Source organism: Gobius niger (assembly GCF_951799975.1).
Source record: "Gobius niger genome assembly, chromosome: 17".
Classification (NCBI taxonomy): Eukaryota; Metazoa; Chordata; class Actinopteri; order Gobiiformes; family Gobiidae; genus Gobius; species Gobius niger.
In genome coordinates, this window is record NC_136868.1 from 18,052,967 (window position 1) to 18,075,173 (window position 22,207).

Genomic DNA, 22,207 nt, shown 5'->3' on the forward strand with positions numbered 1-22,207 from the left:
TGTAGACTGCTGTGTATACTTTTCTTTTTAGGCTGTTGGAAATCTTTTGAAATAACAGAATTAACCAGGAGTCTTCCCCAATATGACATTTTTGGCTTGTGAAGAAGAAAACTGGGAGATTTTTTGAAACATTGGCTCTAGAAATATCCAGATGTATTTTAGTGTGCTCTCATTTATATACTGTTCGTGCATGCCCACTTATTCTCACCCCTCTCTTTTTCCTTTGTCTATATCAACTCAATGACAATGGCTCTAGTGAAGTATTGTAAAACCGAAAGTCATTGACAATTTTTTTACTGCTGCGGTAAAACACATTATGCATCTGCAAAGAGTTGGGTCTTAATTAGATGCTTCACTGTCTGTAGACTCTTGTAAGTGCGTGTGCGTTCGTGTGTGTCTCATTAGTATGCCACGGTACACCCGGCTTTGTGTGTGTGTGTGTGTGTGTGTGTGTGTGTGTGTGTGTGTGTGTGTGTGTGTGTGTGTGTGTGTGTGTGTATATGTACATGACGCCTCTCACACCTAGCCATTACTGTGTGTTCGGTTCAGTCGTAGTGCTGCACTGACAGAGCTGTCTCAGAGCTGGCAGACTGCGGATTTGTAGCGCATTGGGCTGATCATCTTATCTCCTGTCAGCGCCAGTGAGAGATTGGAGGAAGCGAGCCCATCGTTGCTCACACACACACACACACACACACACGCACACACACACACTCTCTATATCTCCTGTTCCCCCTCTCTGCTTCTTGCCACTCACTGTTGTTTTCTCCTCCGAGCCGCTTCCCCCTCCCTCCGTCTCTCTCAGTAAATGGTTCCGAGCCAAAGACTAATTATTACAGGCAATCATTTCGACATGAAATACCCACTTCCTGCTCGCCGCTCTCCTCCCCGCTCCCTCCCTCGTCTCCCCCGCCAACTCTTTTATGCTCCTACAGTCACATAATGGCACACACACTCAGTAATTTCATTCCTTGAAGTCCATTTTGCGAGGAACGGTTATTGCTTTCTGAGTGCGACCTTGGGGTCTTTGCTGTAAGCACAAGAAGTGTCCATCTCCGAAGCAGCCCAGCAGTGCTGTTGTGCGATGTCTGGAGCGTGGCTTAAGTATCCTCCTTATATGGCCCAAAAAAAAAATCTTTACCCCTTTTGGCGTCTCTTTGGGGCAATTAATCACAATCGTGAGATCGCAGCTGTAATGGTTGCAACAAGCAAATCGTAAAAGCTGCCATTATTTAGTTGATTTATTTCCCCTACATCACTTTTCTCCACAAAACCTGCTAATGCTGGATTTCTTTTTGTCTAAAACCATTCTCGCATCAGTTTAGCAGTTCACTTGTTAGTCTTGTCTCAAATGTTACTTATTACATGTAGAATCTGCATAAATTGACACGATTCTTCAAAACTGTGTGGTGTTTTTGGAAACCGTGCTTAATGGCAGCGGCGTTTTGTTTTAAAGTGAATATGATTACCTTTTAGCTTCACCCTTTCACCTCAACAATTCTGCTACTAATCAGGCTGCAATTGCATATTGATTTGTCAATACATGGCTTTCACGATAGAAGCCGCGTTGAAAGTATAAGAATGCTGCTCCGGCTTAAAAACCTGCTTTGTTTTTATAATGGCTTTACCTGGCCCTTGTTTATCATTAAAAAGAGATCTTGTTAAACGTCCCATAACGAGGAACTATAATAAGACTGAAATGGCTATTGTTGCTTGACATTTATGTATGGAAATGCCAATCATTCTCTTCATTCTTTTATATTTGCAGAGATTTTTTTTTCTTGCGTTTGCTTCTGAGTAATTGTGATTGCTATGTTTACAGGTTTGGCAGTGCACGTACGCATTTCGTCAATCATAAAGCAAATTATACGGCTGGTAAAAATGTCTAGTCGGAGGCAGAAACGTTTTACATTAAAAAATCAAACAACAATCACTTCCATTATCAGTGTGCCATCAATTGCACGTTTTTTATTTTTTTTATTTTCTACTATTTACCGTTTATGTGACTGCTGCTTTGACAAACCTACCGTGGCGATGGTCACATTAGCCCTCACCCCAGCAGTGAGTGACTTGGACCCAAGAGGCAATTCCGCTGTAATAAAATCTATAAGGCAGGGGCCCATAATCCGCCCCCTCTCCCGCTCCTCCCCGTTCCTCTCCTCTTCAACTGGCTGGCAATGATAAATGAGTCAATTATTGGTTTGGTGTGTGCGCGTATGGGCTGCAGGAGCAGGGCTGTTATTACCTGTTGCGGCCGAGGGTAATGTCGCCGTATTAATCATATTGTAATTTTCCCTCCACGAAATGACCCCCCATCCCCCCCGCCTTCTCCACACAAATCCTCAATCAATCGACAGGCTGGCCACAAACAAGTCTGTTCAAACATCCTCACTCACCGGACGGGGGAAATCGTATGGGGGGGGGGGGGGGGGGGAGCTGCAGAGATAGAAACCAAGAGACAATGAGCTCGGGCTGCACAGTGTACCGTCAATTATTGTTATCGCAATATTAGGTCACGCGGCATCAATATCGCAGGAAGCCACAACACTGACACTTTTTTACTAACAACCCAAAGAGTATGCACAATTTCAGTTTCAGTTCTGATTTAGTGTTTTGTGAAGTCTTGTTTTGACCAAATTTTATAGAAACTAATCACTTGCAATTTGTTAAATCAAATTACATTGTGATGCATGGTGGTATCGTATTTCCTTCATCTCATATCTTGTAGCCCTAGATCGGAAAAGCCAAGTAGGAAGGTGTGCGTTTGATAATCCACGGTGGCTGCGTGCTGTGCTGCGATGCCATTGGAGGGACAGAAGACATTTGCTTATGAAGGTTATTTGAAGAGGTGGTTGGCTGCCTTAACCTGAGCTGTGAAGTCCATACCAATGCTAATAGGCAGGCACAACACATTTTAGAATCAGCTTTTTATACTTTCAAATCCATTCAAAAAACTTTTAAGTGCTTCACAATGGCAACATTTTAGTACAATTGCATACAAGCCAAGATACACCCCACTAGCTAGCATTGAGGTGTGTTTTCAGTCTAGTTTTGACCAGACAAAGGAGGATAGTTCCACAGTCGGAAAGAAGGGTCTATAACCTCATGACTTTAGGGACTGTCAACAGCAGCTGGTCAGCTGACCTCAGGGCTCTGGACCGAGTGTAGGGTCGCAAATACTCACTCAGATGAGATGGGTCCAAAGAGTGCAGAGAGTTAAAAAACAATCAAACAAACTCTGAATTTGACACAAAAGCTTAGAGTCAGTGTAAGGGGCACAACACAAAGGTGATGTGCTCACACCTCTTCTAGTCAAGTGGTCGGCTACTGCCTTTTGCACACTCTGTAAGTGCTGCAAGGAACCCTTGTCCAACCCAACATACAAAGCATTACAATAATTCAAACGCGAGGTTACAAATGCACATTAGCCCTCTCAAAATCAGCCCGAGGTACAGTAGATGGGGTCCTCAGCTGAAAGAAGCTGGCCTTACTGACAGTGTTTATGTGCATGCCTTGTTTATTTGCATATCTTTTTAACAGCCAGTGCTCCCCATGTGACCTGCTCAGGCCCAGAAGAAAATCCATCAATGTCCTCCAGTCGCCTCAAACGCCACCGTTTTCTCACTCAAATCACTGTCAGACAAACAATAGCTACTACTTTATAACACACTAGTATTCATTTCAGGTTGGACAATAGTAGCAAATAATAGCCTGTGTGTTTGAGCACTTCACTGAAACGGTGAAGCTTTTTCTTGGGTGAGAAGGTCAGGCAGGTTGATTGGTAATTAGGGATGCAACAAAAGGAAGTGGAGGGCAGGGAGGTGGATTAAAAAATGCCCAGTGAGTGAACATACCAAAAGCATAGACACCTTGGATGTGCCTGCCCGCAGTCTTGGCTGCATTTCAGACTGTGAGCGTGACTTTGTCTATTTCTGCTCTGCTCTGAGGTGATAATGGGCTGTCAGCACCCAGGCTCCCCTGCTCCCCCCGCGGCTGTGAGAGGAGCAGAGCTATTAGAGCCCAGACCGAAAACTGTAATGTTATTATGCATTTGTATGTGCAAAGACATGCAAATAAGTAACTGTTGCTCTTCCTCCTTTGCAGTTTGAAGCTGGAATGTGAGAAATTGGCCACAGAGAAGACGGAGATCCAGAGACACTATGTTATGGTGAGATACACACACGCAGCATTCACTCACAACAAGTGTGTTGCCAAGCCTCTGAATCCCTTTCATCTGCTTACAGCTGCCAAACAACACCCACCAAAACCCATGCAGCAGACCACACACACTGGCACACACAGATATTAGAGAGAGCAGAATAAACAGCGTTTACATGGGCGTGCAGCCTTCTGTCTGTTTGTTTGCCTTTCTTTTCATGTTTGAGAGAGCACATCCTGCTGGGCTGCACTGCTGTGACGTACCCAGCCCAGACTGTGAATTAAATATCATATTCTGAAAAAAAGTTAGATTGAAATAGTTTGCGTAAATCAATGTTTTTTCTTTGCTTGTTTTTTATTTATTTATCCATTTAAGTTACAATGTGTATGTATTTTTTAACCTTGAAATAGTCTAATGGGTCAGGGCTGTGGAAATGCCATGTACAATACACTGGACTTTTAGACTGCACCCAGGAGAATTGATCATCTATGTTAGAATATTAAATAAGGTATTAACATAAAGTATTAATAACATGTTTGAACATACTTTAAGACAATGCAAACCTTCTATCTTGTGCATCTCTAGTCTACTGTGAAGTCATGCTGCATTATTGTAAATGATGACCTTAATGGGCAGGTGTTATAAAACAGTTGGCTTTGGACGAAAACCCTTATTGATGTAACTGTATTGAAGGGCTCCCATGGCCAAGTGCAGCTAGTATGTCCAGAGCCGAGCCAACAGAGAGCTGTAGTGGTGTTGGCACAGAGCTGGACTTGTGGGGGATTGAAGTTCTAGAGCTGGAGGGACAGGGCCGAGCTGGCATCGGCACAGGCCAGGTCTCCTTTGCTGGCGGCTGATTTGGGGGAGTTTGGATGTTGCTAGGCAACTGGCAAAACTTGGCACGCCAACTGCAAAGCAAAGCTGCCAGCTGCCAGCAAAGGCGTCTTTTATAGAGGCACACAGAAAGAGGAGCGAGTACACACAAAGCACATAGATACACACGCCTACACACTTCCACACTGCTACCTGCCAGGAAAGATGTCTGAGAGAGCATCCCTGCCATCCCCTCTCCATCCTGCCAGCCAGCTCTGCTGCCCAACTGCCAATCTCCTCTCCACAAGCAGCCACGCCGAAAAGCAAATGTCAGACTGTCACTTTTCCTGCAATCTGACTTTAAAATGCTCCTCTTCCATCCCAGAGCAGAGACTCACCTGTCTGCTGTATGGCAGCTCCTCCTCTTTGCTGCGGCTGCTTCCTGTACTCTCACTTAAAAGCCCGGGTCAAATGGCTCACATTAGACATGATTATTGCAGTACCTTTTCCACTTCATAATGGACACACGTGCCCGGCTCATCTGTTAGGCGCTGACTGCTGCTGCGCGGACATCCGCTCCTTTTTAAGCACCAACAGTTTCTTTAAAACCCACAGTTAGACACAAAGTAATTGCATCAGATTTTGACTTTGTTTATTTTTAAGTGTGATATTTTAATTCATTTTAATTGTATTGTTATGTTGTAAGCTCAGACTGAATCATATTTTGATTGTTTTATTGCAGTATTATGAGATGTCGTATGGGCTTAACATCGAAATGCACAAACAGGTAAGCATTTTTTCCTGTTGTTTTACCCCATTGTATTCCATTCCAATTATTTTACACCACCTCCCTGTCCCCTCCTACACTAATCAGAATTTCATGTTAAAACATATTAATACACGCACTTCCATTTTACACGGTAAGTCTCACTCCACCCCTCCGTGTATCAGCCCCCCTTCCCAGAGCCTATGTTACTGCTGTCATTTTCTGGAGCCAATCGGCCCAGTCCTCTTCCCTTCCATCCTCTCTTCATCCATTGCCTCCTACTTTCATTTCCTCGCTCCCATTTTGTCCTTCCCTCTCTCTCTTTTGAAGATGTCATTTAGTAGTTGGAGTTCTCTAACAAGAAATCATTGTGTCCCTGGGGTGGAGGTGGCAGAGGGATCCTGTTATGGAGGAATGGGGGAAGGGAGGGCTTGATGCTTAAATGGAGGGTGAGGGAGGGGTAAAGGCGAGAGAAAAGGTATGTGAGAGAGGAAGACGATAGAAGAGGAAGAGAGCGGAAAAGGCATCAATAAATCACTAAAGAGCGAGACTGGAGGGTGTATGTGTGAACGCGCATACAGCAGAGTCGAGCTGTCAACAAGACAAACAGCCCGTGGCCGTAATGATGTTGTCATGATCTCTACATGCATATCATTACCGGTTCAGGAGTGACTCGATGCAACATGTTTGTGTATTTTCTCATGGCAGAGTGGGTAACAATAGTTGTGCAAATATTATGGAGAGATGGAGATGGACAGAATTCTTCTGTTTGACAGAAAGAGCTAGATGAATGGGGCTATAATAAAACAGCAGAGATGGCTTGGCTGCATATGAGAGCAGTCTGAGGCAGACACACACACACACACAGCAAGAATCAGTGACCCCCACAGCGGGACTCCAACCGCACCATACGCTTACCACCCGAACACACAAACTCTACTGACGCACACACTCAACACACCACGTGCAAACACACACTGTACTGTTCGGTTACACGCACCGCCCCAAGACACTCACCATTCAGCCTCACATATTTTCCACACTGAGGAGGGCGACTGTTTTCTCTTTCACATACACACACTCTGTGTGGGCTGGCTGAGGCCACAGCAGATGCTGCCCATGAATATTTTAGCCCGACTCCCTGGCAGAGTTTCCATTTGCATGGACCAGATGTAAGCAGCTGAAATATTTACCACACTGGCCCTGGGAGAAGCAGGCCACAGCCAGTTGTGTGTGTTACCTGTGTGAGCAAAGTCTCCTCTGTGTGTTTGTTTATTCATCACGAGTGACAGCACCTTTCTTTGTTTCAGACTGAGATCGCCAAACGGTTGAACGTGATCTGTGCTCAGCTCATCCCATTTCTGTCGCAGGAGGTAGGAAAAGTCACCACTGTCACAACAATGTCCAACTCAGGCAGCAGCATGAGGGGAGACATGCATGTGCACACACCACATACTAGGCATGATCCAGAGATTATTTCTTTTTTTTACGACCAAACATTGCTTTTCTTTTGTGTTCGCAATGAAAATACTGTTTTACATGAACAAGAGCCTAATATTTAACTTCTTTTTCCTCACAGCATCAACAGCAGGTGGTCCAGGCCATGGAGCGCGCCAAACAGGTGACCATGGGGGAGTTAAATGCTTCGATAGGGGTACGTGGGCTCCCCCCTCTGCCTCATAGCGTGTGTACCTTATCTCCCATATTTTATTTCTCCCCTTCTTCTTTTACTCCTGTTTAGATCATTTCCATCCTGGCAAAATAGGCATTTAGCAAACATTCAAAACATCTGAATGTACATTTGGGAAACAGAGCTAGATTCTCTGAACTTTGTTTGACTCTGGACAGATTTGGCCTTCAGTCCTGCACCTCTTAGGAGTTCCCCTCCTCTTTTCATCGCCTTTTATACTGTCTTCTTCGTCATTTTTTAAAAGTCACCGAGAACTCTCTTCCCTGTCTCTTGTGTGTTATTTTTGTTGCTGTGCAGCAGCAGCTCCAAGCGCAGCACCTCTCCCAGCATGCAGGGGGTTTGCCTGTGGGCCCACACCCATCAGGCCTGCCACACCCCGGCCTGGCCCTAGGCGGGGGCTCGAGCCTGCTGGCTCTGTCTGGAGCTCTGGGGGCTCAGCTCGCTGCCAAAGATGAGAGGGCACACCTTGAAGCAGCAGCTGCCGCCGCTGCTGCTGCAGAGCACCACAGAGGTATGACACCTTTAAACTTTTTTATTACCATCATAAAAGCAGGAGTGTCGAGCCTTAAAGCAATTGGACGTGTTGTCAAAAAATCTAAACAAGCATTCAAGGAGAAAGGAAAAAGTTTTGCTCATGATGGAGAATTTAGTCTGGTGCTTTCTTTGATTGGCTTTAGGTATTTGGCAGAGCCATGTAGTATTGCTGATAATAAAATTCCTCTGAGTCATCAGTGTTTGAGTTATGTAGAGTGATGACAGCTAATCATGTCCGTGTCTGTGTGTCTGTGCTCGCTTTGTGTTGGTTACCTGAACGTTTCCTTGGTTGAGAAGACCGTGAAGCCGGGCCAGTAAGTACAGTTTACACTCTTTCATTGTTTACATTTGCTAAGAACCTACACATACGTCTGTATACCAGAAGTCTCTCTTCTGCCATAACATGCATGGAGTATCCTCCTCTTTCTCTCTTCTCAGTGAGACAGGCGATCGATTGCGCATCACGTTTCATCACATCCATCTCTGAAATGATTTATGCTGTCACTCTCACCTCATTATCACCATCTCCTTCCTCTGCCCTCACCTCACTGTCTTTACCCCCTTTCCTTCCCTCCTCACAGCACCTCCCATTTATGACTTGACTGACTTGCTTATTTCCCAACTCAATCTATTAATCATAGAGCTCACTGACCAATGGCGATAAGGGTCGGCCTTCGGACTACCTCAGCAACGGCAAGAAGAGGAAAGCGGACGAGAAGGAGTTCATGACGGACTATGTAAGCATCAAACAACAGTATTTACTTTGTTGTTGTTTTTGGCCAGAATATTAAATACATCATTAATTATTTAAGTTTTCTTACACATTTTTTTTACTTCTGAGAATGCTCTGATCCAATTTATAAAAGCTAGATTTAAAAAAGGCAAGTGAAACAACATTGGTGACTTTAGCTCAGCTTTGACCAAACAAAAACTAAGCCCATGTGAATGTATTTGCTGCTGTATAGTTTTACATACATCAATTGGCAGATGGGTTATGTTGTTTTTTTTCTCTTCCTCTTTGTCTATTCAGGGCAGCGACGCGGATAAGAGCGATGATAATTTGGTCGTGGATGAGGTTAGTAGGCGGCCGCGGGACTCTGCTGGCCTCACTTGATGGCTTTCATCTGCATACATCATGTAAACACACCCAGCAGGACCTTCTGAATAATAACAACCTTACTACCCCCTGTGTCCGCCTACCAGCCCACACAATGCACTATTCGGCTATGCATGTGGCTTTGGCCCATTCATAAATGCATGCAAGATCGGGGGGGAAAGCGATTGGAATAATTCAGGCCTGTAAATACTTTTCAAAGTCGTCTTGTCTTGGAAGTTTTGGCTGCTATGGAAGAATACTGTAAAAATGTCAGTCGTGCCTCGGATAATGGCAATCGAGCCGTTCTGATGAAAGGTATTAAATTTCCTTGTTGGGTGGGTCTTTATGGGAAAAGTCTGAGCTGCCAGAAACTTCGAGCTTTTATGTGTACTGCTGCGAGCGTGGAATCAATAGAGAAAAGGCTGGATGGTTGGCAGCAGCATTTTTAAAAGTAGTGATTGCAAACTTGCAATGTGGTGCCCATGCAAGAAAATCTCATTTATTTTACTTTTCAGGTTGTGTGATCGTTTACTATCTAGAATGAATATAAACTTTCACTTGGAAACAGATTGCCTACTCTTCACAATAAGGTGTTTAATTGTTGCATTGCTTCGTTTCTCTAGGGATTTATATGGGAAACTGAATTCTTGGACCATTTTCTCAAAATGCGTTTTTATGGGTGCAAATTAGTCCAAGGCTGCAATCCGGTGTGGCATGTTTACATGCATGAGTCCCATGTATGTTCATTAACATGCACTGTCCCAACCAAATAAACAAATAAATAAATAAATAAATAAATGATTTCCGGTCTTGTACGAACAATATTTTGGAGTTTGCATGTTCTCCCCGTGTCTGCGTAGGTTAGTGGTAAAAACATGTGCAATAGGCTAATACTCCAGCCAGGTGTTTCTGACCACCAGCCTGGCTCTACATCATGGAGATGGGTCCCCGAGCGCCAGCCCATGCTGGCAGCTCACTGCTCCGACAGGTCGCCCAGCGACATTGAGGATGGGTCAAATGCAGAGAACTAATTTCTCTACAGAGATTAATAAAGTATAACTTGACTTTTTTGATTGGAACGACCAAACGGTATTTTCTGCCAAATTTTGCAAATTTCCGCCAAATTACGTTTTTTGCTCCCCATATAAATGCTATTATCACTATTGTTTTCCCTTTGTTTTTTTTTACTTATTAGAGCAAATGTAAACATTGTTTTTCTGATTGCTTATTTAATAAAGTTTTCAATATTTATAATTTGATACTCTCCACAAAAATCCAACCAAATTATATAGTGAACCGGACTATGCAACGTCTCACTTCAAAACAACAAACTAATTAGTGTCCAAGGGTCCTGTAGAACTCACTCTGTCGTTTAGACCCTACACATGTGTTCTGAGATGCCTGTGATTCATTTATTAGTTTAGCAGTTCATATTTCAGTCATCTTTTCTCAAATGTTAATGCTCCTCGACTGTATTTAATAAAAGACATAACAAACCTCGGTGGGTACAAAGACTAATTGGTCTCTATGAACGTCTGTCATTTCTGTCACTTCAGGACCCCTCGTCTCCGCGCAGTGTGCAGTCCTATTCATCCAGGGAGAACGGACTAGACAAAATGCCACCAACACGTAAAGAGGGACCTCCCCAGGCTAGTCCCACCTCTCTGGCTTCGTCCAGCAGTGCGACCTCCCCGTCCCGCGGCAAGGAACCCCCACAGGTACACATCTTCTTTTTTGTTTTTGAGAATATTAGTATACCAGCTTTCAGAGTATCCTTGTATCAGCTAAGTTCTGTATCTAGCCTTAAAGGTATGCGTTTGGCCTGTTTTAACATTTGACACCCATTCATTCTGGTGTCCCGATCCCCAGTGAGACTTCCTCATCCTCTTTGCTATTCCTTTTCTCCTGTGGCTTGCTCCATTGTTCACCGCTGATTGTCTTGGCCCCATCAGTCTACTCCTAAAGACAGATTGTTTGTGTTCTGTTCATGCCTGATTTACTTCCCCTTTGTGCTCATGTGTCTTTGCTTTGGCAGAGGGAGAAATCCAGCACCCCAGGTATGAAGCCAGGAACGCCTATGTCCCAAGAGTCCAACACCCCTGGACCAAGTGGACCACCTCAGTTCAGACCTGTCCCGGGTAAACCAGGAGTTGACCCCCTCGGTAAGAAATAATAGATTGAATGACGGCTTAACCTTGTCCAAATCAGTGCACACTCCACACGAGCAGAAAAGCAGTGATGGTTGAGGCTTTCACAGCACACAGGGGATCAATTAGAAGTCTGAATGTGTGTTTGCTGGAATGTCTATTCTGCAGCTCTTTGTTACATGGAGTGATTGTATCAGCACCGGGCCACAGTAGTTGGTATGGGTGTGAGCCAGCCCCCATTGCCGACCACCATCTGGACTTAATAAACAGCTGTGGGCACGAATATTCAGTGCGGCTCACGTTTTAAATGGAAAGATTAGGAGAGGTGATGGACTGTGACTGTGAGCTGTTTCATAATGAGCCTCCGTCTATTCCACTGTATCTCCCTTGCATCACCTGTTAGTGCTGTGCTGCGTACACAGCAGAGCCCGTGCACAATACACAGATTCACCAGAGAGTGCACAGACTTACTGCAAGACAGCACTATGACCAGCAGGGGTCAGTGTTGGTCCAGAGCTGAACGGTAGAGTGTAGCGTTTCTGTTTGCTGCAGATTGTTCAGTCAATCTGTCTGTCTGTCTGTCACAACATCTCTCTGAAAGGTTTTGCATTAGAAGTCATTTTGAAATATATTTCACCCAAGTGCTGTATTTATCTGGGAAATGCAGAAGACGTAGCTCTCTAATGGACACTTCACATTTCTGTGTTAATTTGCTCTCTTAAATAATTCACACTAAATGAACACTTTTCCTCTCTACTTTCTCTCTGTCACCTTCTTCCAGCTCTAGGCCTGAGGAACCCTCTTGCGGTGCAGGGAGCGTATCCCCCCGGGGCATTTGGCCTCCCCCCTCCAGGGGTGAACGGAGAGCTGCCCGGGGCAGCAGGTTATGGCGCTGGCCTTCACCTGGTCTCCCCACAGATGAACGGAGCAGCAGCAGTCGCTGCTGCTGCCGCGGGCTATGGCCGCTCTCCTGTGGTATGTTAGAACCATTTGTCATCTCAGTGTCACTGTGTGTGTGTGTAATAGTTCAGCATATGCAGCTCTCCACCTCCAGCAGGTGAGAGTTTCTGTGCAGGAGCCAGTTCCATTTACTCTGAAAGTGTGACCTTCATTTCTGCTGTACTGTACAGATCTATGCACTAACACTTCTTCAATTGTCCTTTTTATTAAAAAGAAAAGTTCTCATTTACCCACTCAGGCTATACATCTCAAAAGTCTTTTATTAGACCTGATTGCTTATCTCAATGTTTTGCAGGTGGGCTATGAATCCCCACACCCACACATGAGGGTCCCTGGGCTTCCAGCCAGCCTGCAGTCTGCCTCTGGAAAACCGTATGTTTTCTCATCCTTTGTTTTCATATCAATGCAACTGGCTGTACATAATTTCCACATAAGAACTCCTGACAGAATATAATGTACTTGCTTTAGTAGAGGTGAAAAATCCCCTTTTCCCATTATAAATGTTATAAAATTGCTATAAATCCATATGAGACATCAAAGCGCTAAATTACAGGTTACATTATATCCTGGCTGCATTTTAATCTTAACAAATGTATTATGCTATTATATCTACACTGATATGGAACACAACAACACATCTTTATTTTTTTAATCTCTTGTTCAGAAAGTACAGTACGAAATAAGCAGATTTGATTGTACTTATCTTTTCAGTGCGTACTCCTTCCATGTGAGCGCAGACGGACAGATGCAGCCCGTGCCCTTTCCCCCTGATGCGCTGCTGGGCCCGGGCATCCCTCGACACGCGCGGCAGATCCACACGCTGAGCCACGGAGAGGTGGTGTGTGCCGTCACCATCAGCACCTCCACTCGCCACGTCTACACTGGAGGCAAGGGCTGCGTCAAGGTGTGGGACATCAGCCAGCCGGGCAGCAAGAGCCCCATGGCGCAGCTCGACTGTCTGGTGAGCGCAAGATGGATGTGTGTGGCAGAAATGGGAACTTGGTGACTCTCTTCTTGTCCCATATCGTTGCTTTATGGCCTAAAGTGAGGTGTAGTTATTCACATACTTAATATGACAAATCACCTTTATGCTGTTGTCCTCAAGCCAAAGCCTATAACTCGTTTATTTATGGCAGTGAATCGGCTGTAACACTTTCCCCCTGTCACTATTACAATGTACCACATTAAACTGTATAGCATAATCAATAAACAAAACCACATCTTTGTTTTTTCACACAATCAGAACCGGGATAACTACATACGATCCTGCAAACTTCTTTCTGATGGCCGCACTTTAATAGTCGGGGGTGAGGCCAGCACACTGTCCATCTGGGACCTGGCCACGCCCACTCCTCGCATCAAGGCAGAGCTCACGTCCTCAGCCCCCGCCTGCTACGCTCTGGCCATCTCCCCTGACAACAAAGTGTGCTTCTCCTGCTGCAGCGACGGCAACATCGTGGTCTGGGACCTGCACAACCAGACTCTTGTCAGGTGAGACAGAGACGGGACAAACAAAAAAACTATTTCTGGGGGAAGGAAATGGAGATGAGATTTTGAAAAGTGTGGTGAAAAGGAGGTTGTATTTAAATTTAAATTTAAATGAAAAGACATCAGGAAGGGTATTTTATATGAAGAAGCTGAAGTTTTTAAAAACTGCAGCTTCTTGAGCAGTACATGAAATGATACAAGATAATTGCAGAATCAAAACTTATAAAGGAGAAACTGTCAATATTGAGGCACAAGAAGAAGGCTTTAACATATTTGTCCTCTAATACTGTATCTAAATGAATCCACAGGCAGTTCCAGGGCCACACAGATGGAGCGAGCTGCATCGATATTTCTAATGACGGCACCAAACTGTGGACAGGAGGACTGGACAACACCGTCCGCTGCTGGGACCTGCGAGAGGGACGCCAGCTCCAGCAGCACGACTTCACCTCACAGGTTTGCAGACAGTGCATACGAACTATTTGCAATTCAGGACAAACCCATCATTGAAATCCGTGCTGAAGTTTGAGAACTACATGACATGTTTTTGCTTCTTATGCATCCACAGATCTTCTCCCTGGGCTACTGTCCCACCGGTGAGTGGCTGGCTGTGGGGATGGAGAGCAGTAATGTGGAAGTGCTGCACGTCTCCAAACCTGACAAGTACCAGCTGCACCTCCACGAGAGCTGCGTTCTCTCTCTAAAGTTCGCCTACTGTGGTACGTACACTGGCTGACTGACGGCTCACTTTACCTGGGGGTATTTAATCACACAAAGGCACAGCACATGTCTCTCTCCTCATTATTCACACATAGTTTCCCCTTTTCTTCCTCCGCCGTCTCTTTCCTCTGTGTCTTTGTATCGCTGCTCCTGCAGGCTTTATCGGTTAATGATAGTGTGTTTTGTCCTGTAGGTAAATGGTTTGTGAGCACGGGCAAAGATAACCTCTTGAATGCATGGCGGACCCCGTACGGATCCAGTATATTCCAGGTAGGATGCAGATAATTTGCACATTTTGTACCAGGTCTTGGTTTAAAATACTAATTTCTATTGTTTTGCTTGTTCTCTTTTTGTGTGCAGTCAAAAGAGTCGTCGTCAGTCCTCAGTTGTGACATTTCTCCTGACGACCAGTTTATTGTCACTGGCTCAGGAGACAAGAAGGCCACAGTGTATGAAGTCATCTACTGAACAGCTGCTAATAAATTATGGGGGCGGGACATGAGCCCTTCAGCACCAATGACTGTACAGAGCAAAATGTGGCATCGAAAGCAAGAGACTTTGCGAAAGACAGACAGGAGCGCCAACTGATATCTGCAAAAACAAAACAACACTGCTCTGATTAGACTATAGCTGTGCGACTGTGGGATTCCTCCAAAGAACTTTTGTTTTTTGTTCCTTTTTCTTTCTTTTTTTTTTTACAAAATAAAACCTCTGTAGTGAACATGAAATTAGCAAGATAAATATTTTTTTAGCCTTTGAACTTTTTTTTGCAAATGGTCGGACCACTTTGAATGGAGAGACTGAAGCAAGACAACAGAGACTTAAATATGATGGAGCATTGCTAAACTCCTGCTGGATAACCACTATTATGTTCAGTGCTGTAGACGTCCCAGGACGGACATGTCGCTTCAAATAACGCAACGTGACTGTGCTCGCTGCTGTCAGTTTCTTCTAAAGTGACTTTTGGAGATGTTTATTGACAGAATCCACGTTGAAGAGGACAAATCAAGACTTTTGGGTGGGCTGAGGATCATCTTCACCCTCAGTATTAAATGTGTTTTTATTGTCTTTGTTATGGCACATAAACAGGGATTTACATAACTACACAATGAACCTGGACTTTGCTTTATGGATATGTAAATAAAGTTCTTTAAAGTGAAAAGGTGCATTTTTCTATGCTTCTGTGAAGAGAGGAATGTGATTGTTTTTATTGCCATGCCCCGTGGTTGTTGGGGAAACATGTTTTTAGGCAATGCTTGAAGTTCAGAGTAGATGACGAGCAAGCTTGAAATGTAGACCTCAAGAGAAAGGGTGTGGCCACGGCACAGCTTTAATGACAAGATATCAGTAAAAAATCTCTCAAAGTGTGCCAAACTGTAGACAATAGAATCCTTTTTACTCGTGTGCCCCTTCAGATCTTGGAAATTCTATTCTGCTATCGAAGATGGGCACTGGGCACAAATACAAATCACTGTAGATGGTAAAAAAAAACATTTCCTTTTATGAGACTTGGCCTTACATGAATCAGTTTCTTTTTAGGACATGGTTGAACATTTTATTAACTGAGCTGAGACTCTGAGAGCTAATCAAAAGATGTAATTTTTTTTTTTTTACCTGGTGAGCTGCAATAGCCTTCAATTTGCCAAATATGCTTGAGATCCACTGCCTTTGAGTTGCCAGGTTTGACTTTGAAGCTCAAAATCTAAGGGAGCATTTGTTGGGTATTTGTTTAAAGTCTCACAGCTAGAGAAGTGTGTTCACAGCGAGGTGCCGGAGAGGATCTTAAAATATTTAGATGGGGAAATAAAGGATGTGAGTGGTGTGTACACACTACTGGTGCTCCCTTGTGATGGAAACATTTCTGTATTTTTGTTGAAAACGGGAACAGAATCTCGGCATTGTCATCCTTGTGCGTACCACGGCTGTTAGAAGAAATAATCTTCAAACTCGCAGCATGAATGACTAGGTTTATGGCTCAACTGCGACGGGGATTTCAGTCAATCGCGCACAGGGGAAGACTGTGCTGAGCAAGCTGCAAAGTGAGAGCAGACAAAGGTGATCTGCGGCACAATAGACAATGAAAGTCGTTATTACAGCAATAATTCCCGAGAGGGAGTCCTGCAGTGATTATGGCTACTGTGATGAATGCTCACAGGCGAGATTTAAATGGAAGAAGTCAACCATAAAAAAACAATGCTCAAGTGTAGGGATGCAACTAATTAATATTCAAGTAGTCAATTAGGCAATGATTATTATGATTTGATGATTTATTAATTAGCTTATTGAACTTTAGATTTTTTTTGTGTCAAACTTAACCAGATTAAAAGGTGCATTATGCAACTATTATTGCAGAAAAAAAAGATATTTGTGCGTATTTGACATTGCAGTAGCCCAGTGACTGTATGAGTGTTCATCATAGCGCCTTTACTTTCGATCACGGTGGTTTCTGCAACGCTCCAGGATCAACTGTTTTGTAGGTTTTCTGGTGAGAGGGTCCGTCAGCAGAGAAAACCTTCCAAACTGATCCTGGAGCGTTGTAGAAACCACTGCGATAGAAAATAAATGTGTCATGATGAACACTCATACAGCCACTTGGTAACGACGATGTCAAATATGCATTAATATGATTTTTTTTTCTTCTTTTTCACCTAGAAAGTTGCATAATGCACCTTTAAGGCACAAAATAAACGGACAGTGTCTTAATAGTGAATCCAAAACCTGCTACTATGCCCTCTCGAGCACTAATTTATTGGGTATTTTTAATTGTTGATTAGTCTTGTTATATACTGTATCTTGTTATTGCCAGACTGTTATACAGATTCAAAGATTGTTTATTAGTCGATTCATTTGGCAACGAATTGAAATGATAAAGTTTTTACATGTATGTGCTTTTATTGGCTTCATTTTGAACTAGCAATATGAAAACATGTGTCCGTATGGCTTCAGGTTCACACCAAATCACAGACTTTTCTTTCCGTCTTGCTTTGCCGACCAATATTCAAAGCTCATTTAGTTTTTATCTAATGAACTTCAGAAATCTGCAATCCAGTGCTGGTGTAAAAATATAACTGTGGTGAAAGGGAAAAAACCTTACGTCAGAGCTTCGTATCGAGTCCATTTAATTCACTCCTATTGATGTTTTGGTCAGACTTTGGCGGGAACAAGTACATAAATGTTCATTTATATATTTTGCATTTACTCAGTGAGGTGTGAAAGGAAGGCCAAAAACATATTAGGTGGTTTGAAAGGGTTTTTGCAAGCTCGCCGTAGTAAAAGAGGGCATTTACAAGTGGCTCAAAAAGCAGTTTTCAAACACCTGAGTGAATGAAGTCCTCCTCTTTCTGTATAGACTCTCTGAACGCGTAGGTAATAAAGACCGCGCCACACTCTTACCAAGTGAAAGGATAAACATGGTGTGGTTTATTTTTTACACACAGATTTTCATGTACAGCACATGGAGGGAAGACACAGTGCGATAAAAACAAAGTTCCTTGGCGCTTTTAAAAGAGAGCTTAACATAAAAAAAACAAAAAACAAAGAATGTAATAAGAGGTGAAAGCACAGGCAGTGGACAGACATTACCATGAAGAGTATCAAATACAATGTCCCAAAAATTCACGCTATACCAACAGATGCATAGCCATTTTACAGCGTCATTCAGAGAAGTATACAAGCTTGTGTGTGGGTGAGGGGGGGATCTGAAGTCTGCTGTGGCCTATAAGCAGACGGGGAGAGGCAGGTATACCTGTTCAACTGTACACTGGAGCCCTCTGTAGAAGTCGCTTTCGGCTATTTTAGAAGTCCCTTGCATCATTTTGTAGAGGGTATGTAAAAAAGAAATGAAATGTTCTACAAAAGTTAAATCAAGTTATGTATGACAATATGCAACACCCAAAAAGGGGGAAACAGAATAAAAATGATCTGTTAACCCACACCTAGTATTTCAAATCAATTGCACCATATCAACACATGATGCCTTACAAAATTTTAACTACATAAACAGAGGATATATACTGGACTTTACTTGAAATCTATTCAAATTTGTTTATAAATATTAATCTAAAGCGGTATGCATAATGTGTCGGTACACTAAGTTATCTTGCTCATTGTGGGTGGGCTATAGTGCATTATACATGCAGTAGAAGAGGGGCGGGACATCAGAGAGGGCTACCTGCCACACAAGACTCAACAGAAATATCGTGCCCATTATGAGCCAAAAAGGTAGCACCTTGTGGATGAGGGCAAAAAACAAAACAAAACGGTGAACAGACGAATCTTCCAACATGTGGAGGGGTTTGTATTTTTTATATGCACGTCCTACGCCTGTCTACAAGGATACAACAAGGCATTAATCAAACTCAAGTAGCAAAGAAAAAAGAAAAGGAAAGAGTGTTTTCCTGTTTCATATGTGTCAGCCCAAACCCACCTCAATATAGAGCAAGTCATGTACATATCTACACACAATCTGAAAGAACAAAGGATACTGCAATGTTCAGAATATTAAGCTGTTTCATTAATAGCCTTCTTCATCCACCCAACCAAAATGTTTGAAATGATACTGTATTTTGGTGTTAGATCAGACAATGTGTTTTCAACTGTCCAAAAACAAAAAAACAACAACAAGGGGCTCAACTTTAACTGGTTAGTTCAGTCTTGGTTTAGACCTAAATGTGGCGAGGCACTGGTCCATTTTCATTTCAAGATATAACTTTCAAAAATACTGAAATAGTATTAAAGGCATTTAGTCATTTAAAAACTGAAAAATTACATCAAATAACTATGTTAACAACTAAAATACTTATCTGTGTTTCCCATTAAAAGTGGGGATTATGTTGTACCCCTAAAGTCAAATTTGCACCTCCATAGTATATTCAAAACAAGTTGAAAAATAAAATAGGAGACCAATTTAAACCATTTTTCTTCTTGTATTCCCATAAAACACATTCACTTTACAATAATAATAAAAAAAAGACTTCCTGGAATTAAATAGAAGCCCAAAGCAACATTTTCCCTCATGTTTTTTTTTCTTTTTTTAACTGCCGATATCATCTCAAAAGTCAAATTTGTGGAAAAAACTGATTATACAACCACATATTAAAAGTTTTGACTCTTGACACGAGTACAAGCGCTAATTACATTTTACGGTGTGGGCGTGACCTGTGGTCAAGTTTTATGAAATACATATGGAAATTACTACGGCACACCGCCATACCAAGCATAATAGGATTATGAAACAGAGGAGTAATCTCTTTTTGTTTGATCTTAGGCAGGTGGATGTTATTGGTGGCTTTGTTGCTACTGTATATGGATGACAGTACCTTTTAAGTGAGAGAGAAAGAGAGCAGCCGAGCGTCAGAGGAGTCGTGAGGAATTAGAGGGAACAGCTCCTGATGTGCTCTGTTTGTGTCTGCGGGCCCGGGGAGATTCCCATTGACTCTGTGGCTCATTAGACGCTGCCTTTGTCGAAGCGAAATAAAATAGATATTAAGCGGAGAGACGGGGAGCGCTGCCATGAATGTTTAATTGGGTGCAGTGTGTGTTTGTGTGCGTGTTTCTCCCGGTTCCTCTGGGGTCTATTCAAGTGTGTGCGCTGGAAATGACATTTACTACTTACTATTAGCATACTGATTTGAAAAAAAAAAAGGACTGCTGAGGCTGAAAACTTGCAGTGTGATATGGATAGCAAGGCTGTGTCTTTACAGGAAACAAACATTGCATGTACAGTGAGAACCAGATCTTTACATACACAATATGAAAAAACACATTCACATTTTTTTCTCACTGTCTGACATGAAACCAGAATTAACTTTTGCTTTTTTAGGTCAATTCAAATTTTCAAAATTATTTCTATTTGCTAAATGCCAGAAGAATGAGAGATAGAATTTTCTACACAGTTTTATATAAACATTTTGGATTTCTTTCCACAAGCTCCTCACAATAGTTGGCAGGAATTTTGGTCCATTCCTCTAAACAGAACTGATGTAACGGAGTCACATTTGTATCCACCCTGGTGCACTTGCCTTTTCAGCTCTGCCCATACATTTTAAGTGGATTTAAATCAGGACTTTGTGATGGCCACTTCAAAACATTGACTTTGTTCTTAAGCCCCTTTGTAACTAGTTTGGCCATATGCTTTGAGTCATTGTACATTTGGAAGACCCATCTTCGCCCAAGCTTTAACTTCCTGGCGGATGTCTCGAGATGTTGTTTCAATATTTCCACATGTGTTCTTTCTTCATGATGTCATCTAATTTGCGAAGTACAACAGTCCCTCCCGCAGCAAAACCACCCCACAGCATGATGCTGCCACCCCCGTATTTCACAGTTGGGATGGTGTTCTCAGGCTTGCAAGAATCACCCTTTTTCCTCCAAATGTGACAATGGTCATTATGGCCAAACAATAAAAATGTTTTTCATCAGACCACAGGATATGTCGCCAAAAATTAAAGCCTTTATCCTTTATTTACTTGCAAACGCCAATCTGGCTTTTTGATGTTTCTTTTGGAGTAAGAGCTTCTTCCTGGCAGAGTTCCCTCTCAGCCCATGTCAGTACTCGTTTCACTGGATAATGACAAACTCTTACCAGTTTCAGCCGCATTTTCACCAGGTCTTTTGCATTTGTTCTTGGGTTGATATTCACATTTCAAACCACAGCACGTTCATCTCTGGGACCTTCTTTCTGATCTGTATGATGACTGGACATGTCCATCTTTAATATACTTGCGCATGGGATGAACCAGGATGAATCAGACATTGCAAGGACATGGAATCATCATCTGGTTTTTCCCAAATATAGAGTAATCTTTTTTTTTTTTTTTTTGTTTCTACAAAGTCATAAGTTTGATTACACTATCTCTCATTCTTCTGGCATTTAGCAAATAGAAATAATGTTGACAATTCTAATTGACCTGAAAAGGAAAAGTTCGTTCTGGTTTAATGTCAGACACTGAGGAAAAATACACATGTGTCTTTATAGAGTGCATGTAAACATTTATTTCCCACTGAAAATAAAAATTTGGATTTGAGATGGTAATGAAACAAAAACACAGCGACCTTGAACCCAATGTATGCACTTCCTAAAGTCAACATTGTAGAGGGAATTACGGCTTCTTTTTTCCATTAGTGGTCAAAGTGCTTTTACTAATGACTTTCTTCCCATTACACGGAGCCACAGTTTTCTAACCAAATCCAGGAGGGGTTCTGGCCAAAACTAAAGCAGTCTCCTCCTATGGTTGCTATTAACTTTTGCCAATAAAGCAGAGATGCTCCTGATTCTCCAGGGTTATAAAGCAAATTGATCTTTCTGTCATGAGGATTATGCAAATGATGAACAAAATGTGTTGTTTAGGTATTTATTTTCTCAACAAATGTCTACTGTAAATCATGGGACATTATTGGAGGTCAAAACAGTAGCTGGTAACGTTACTGCACTGTCTGAAGCACTGTTTACTCTGTTGTTCTTCTGTTGTTGTTGTGAAGCATCTAAAAACGTATCTGCTAGCTTTTATACGGCCATTATGTTAACAGTGCGTCGCCACAGTTACGACCTCCAAGTGAATGCCATGAAATGTATAGATCTATAGTACCACACAACTGCGACTACTCTCAGGTAATGTGTTTGACAGTATTCAGTGGCCCATCTGCCATTCAGTCTCTTGTCTGTTGCCGGTGTTTATGTTGTATGCGCACATGTGTGTCAGGTATCTCCCCGCCTCCTGACACTTGTCGCTGGGGAGAGCGTGCTGCGGCGGCGGCCTCATTACGGCTGCACTGTCTGCCTAATGAATCGATTGTGTGGTATCAGAGCTGCCGGCTGATGCTCCCACAGTGGCTC

At 42.8% G+C, this 22,207-nt stretch overlaps 2 protein-coding genes across 7 annotated transcripts in view; one reads left to right on the forward strand and one right to left on the reverse strand.

Annotated features, from left to right (window-relative positions):
- tle2a (TLE family member 2, transcriptional corepressor a) overlaps window positions 1-15,525 on the forward strand; it is a 29,019-nt gene extending 13,494 nt beyond the window's left edge. The window contains exons 3-20 of one of the 6 annotated variants that reach the window (XM_079575474.1): window positions 4,105-4,168; window positions 5,715-5,759; window positions 7,049-7,111; window positions 7,318-7,422; window positions 7,726-7,939; window positions 8,260-8,276; window positions 8,604-8,699; window positions 8,993-9,037; window positions 10,615-10,776; window positions 11,094-11,220; window positions 11,987-12,180; window positions 12,461-12,537; window positions 12,877-13,126; window positions 13,409-13,656; window positions 13,962-14,109; window positions 14,222-14,372; window positions 14,567-14,643; window positions 14,734-15,525. In XM_079575474.1, the coding sequence (XP_079431600.1) occupies window positions 4,105-4,168; window positions 5,715-5,759; window positions 7,049-7,111; window positions 7,318-7,422; window positions 7,726-7,939; window positions 8,260-8,276; window positions 8,604-8,699; window positions 8,993-9,037; window positions 10,615-10,776; window positions 11,094-11,220; window positions 11,987-12,180; window positions 12,461-12,537; window positions 12,877-13,126; window positions 13,409-13,656; window positions 13,962-14,109; window positions 14,222-14,372; window positions 14,567-14,643; window positions 14,734-14,841 (2,191 nt within the window). In that variant the 3' untranslated portion in view covers window positions 14,842-15,525. The remainder of the gene's footprint in view (window positions 1-4,104; window positions 4,169-5,714; window positions 5,760-7,048; window positions 7,112-7,317; window positions 7,423-7,725; window positions 7,940-8,259; window positions 8,277-8,603; window positions 8,700-8,992; window positions 9,038-10,614; window positions 10,777-11,093; window positions 11,221-11,986; window positions 12,181-12,460; window positions 12,538-12,876; window positions 13,127-13,408; window positions 13,657-13,961; window positions 14,110-14,221; window positions 14,373-14,566; window positions 14,644-14,733) is intronic. The other 5 variants (XM_079575475.1, XM_079575476.1, XM_079575477.1 and 2 more) reach the window with 5 other exon arrangements.
- Window positions 1-22,207, reverse strand: part of tle2b (TLE family member 2, transcriptional corepressor b) — a 245,645-nt gene that overhangs the window by 155,939 nt on the left and 67,499 nt on the right. The window lies entirely within an intron of this gene.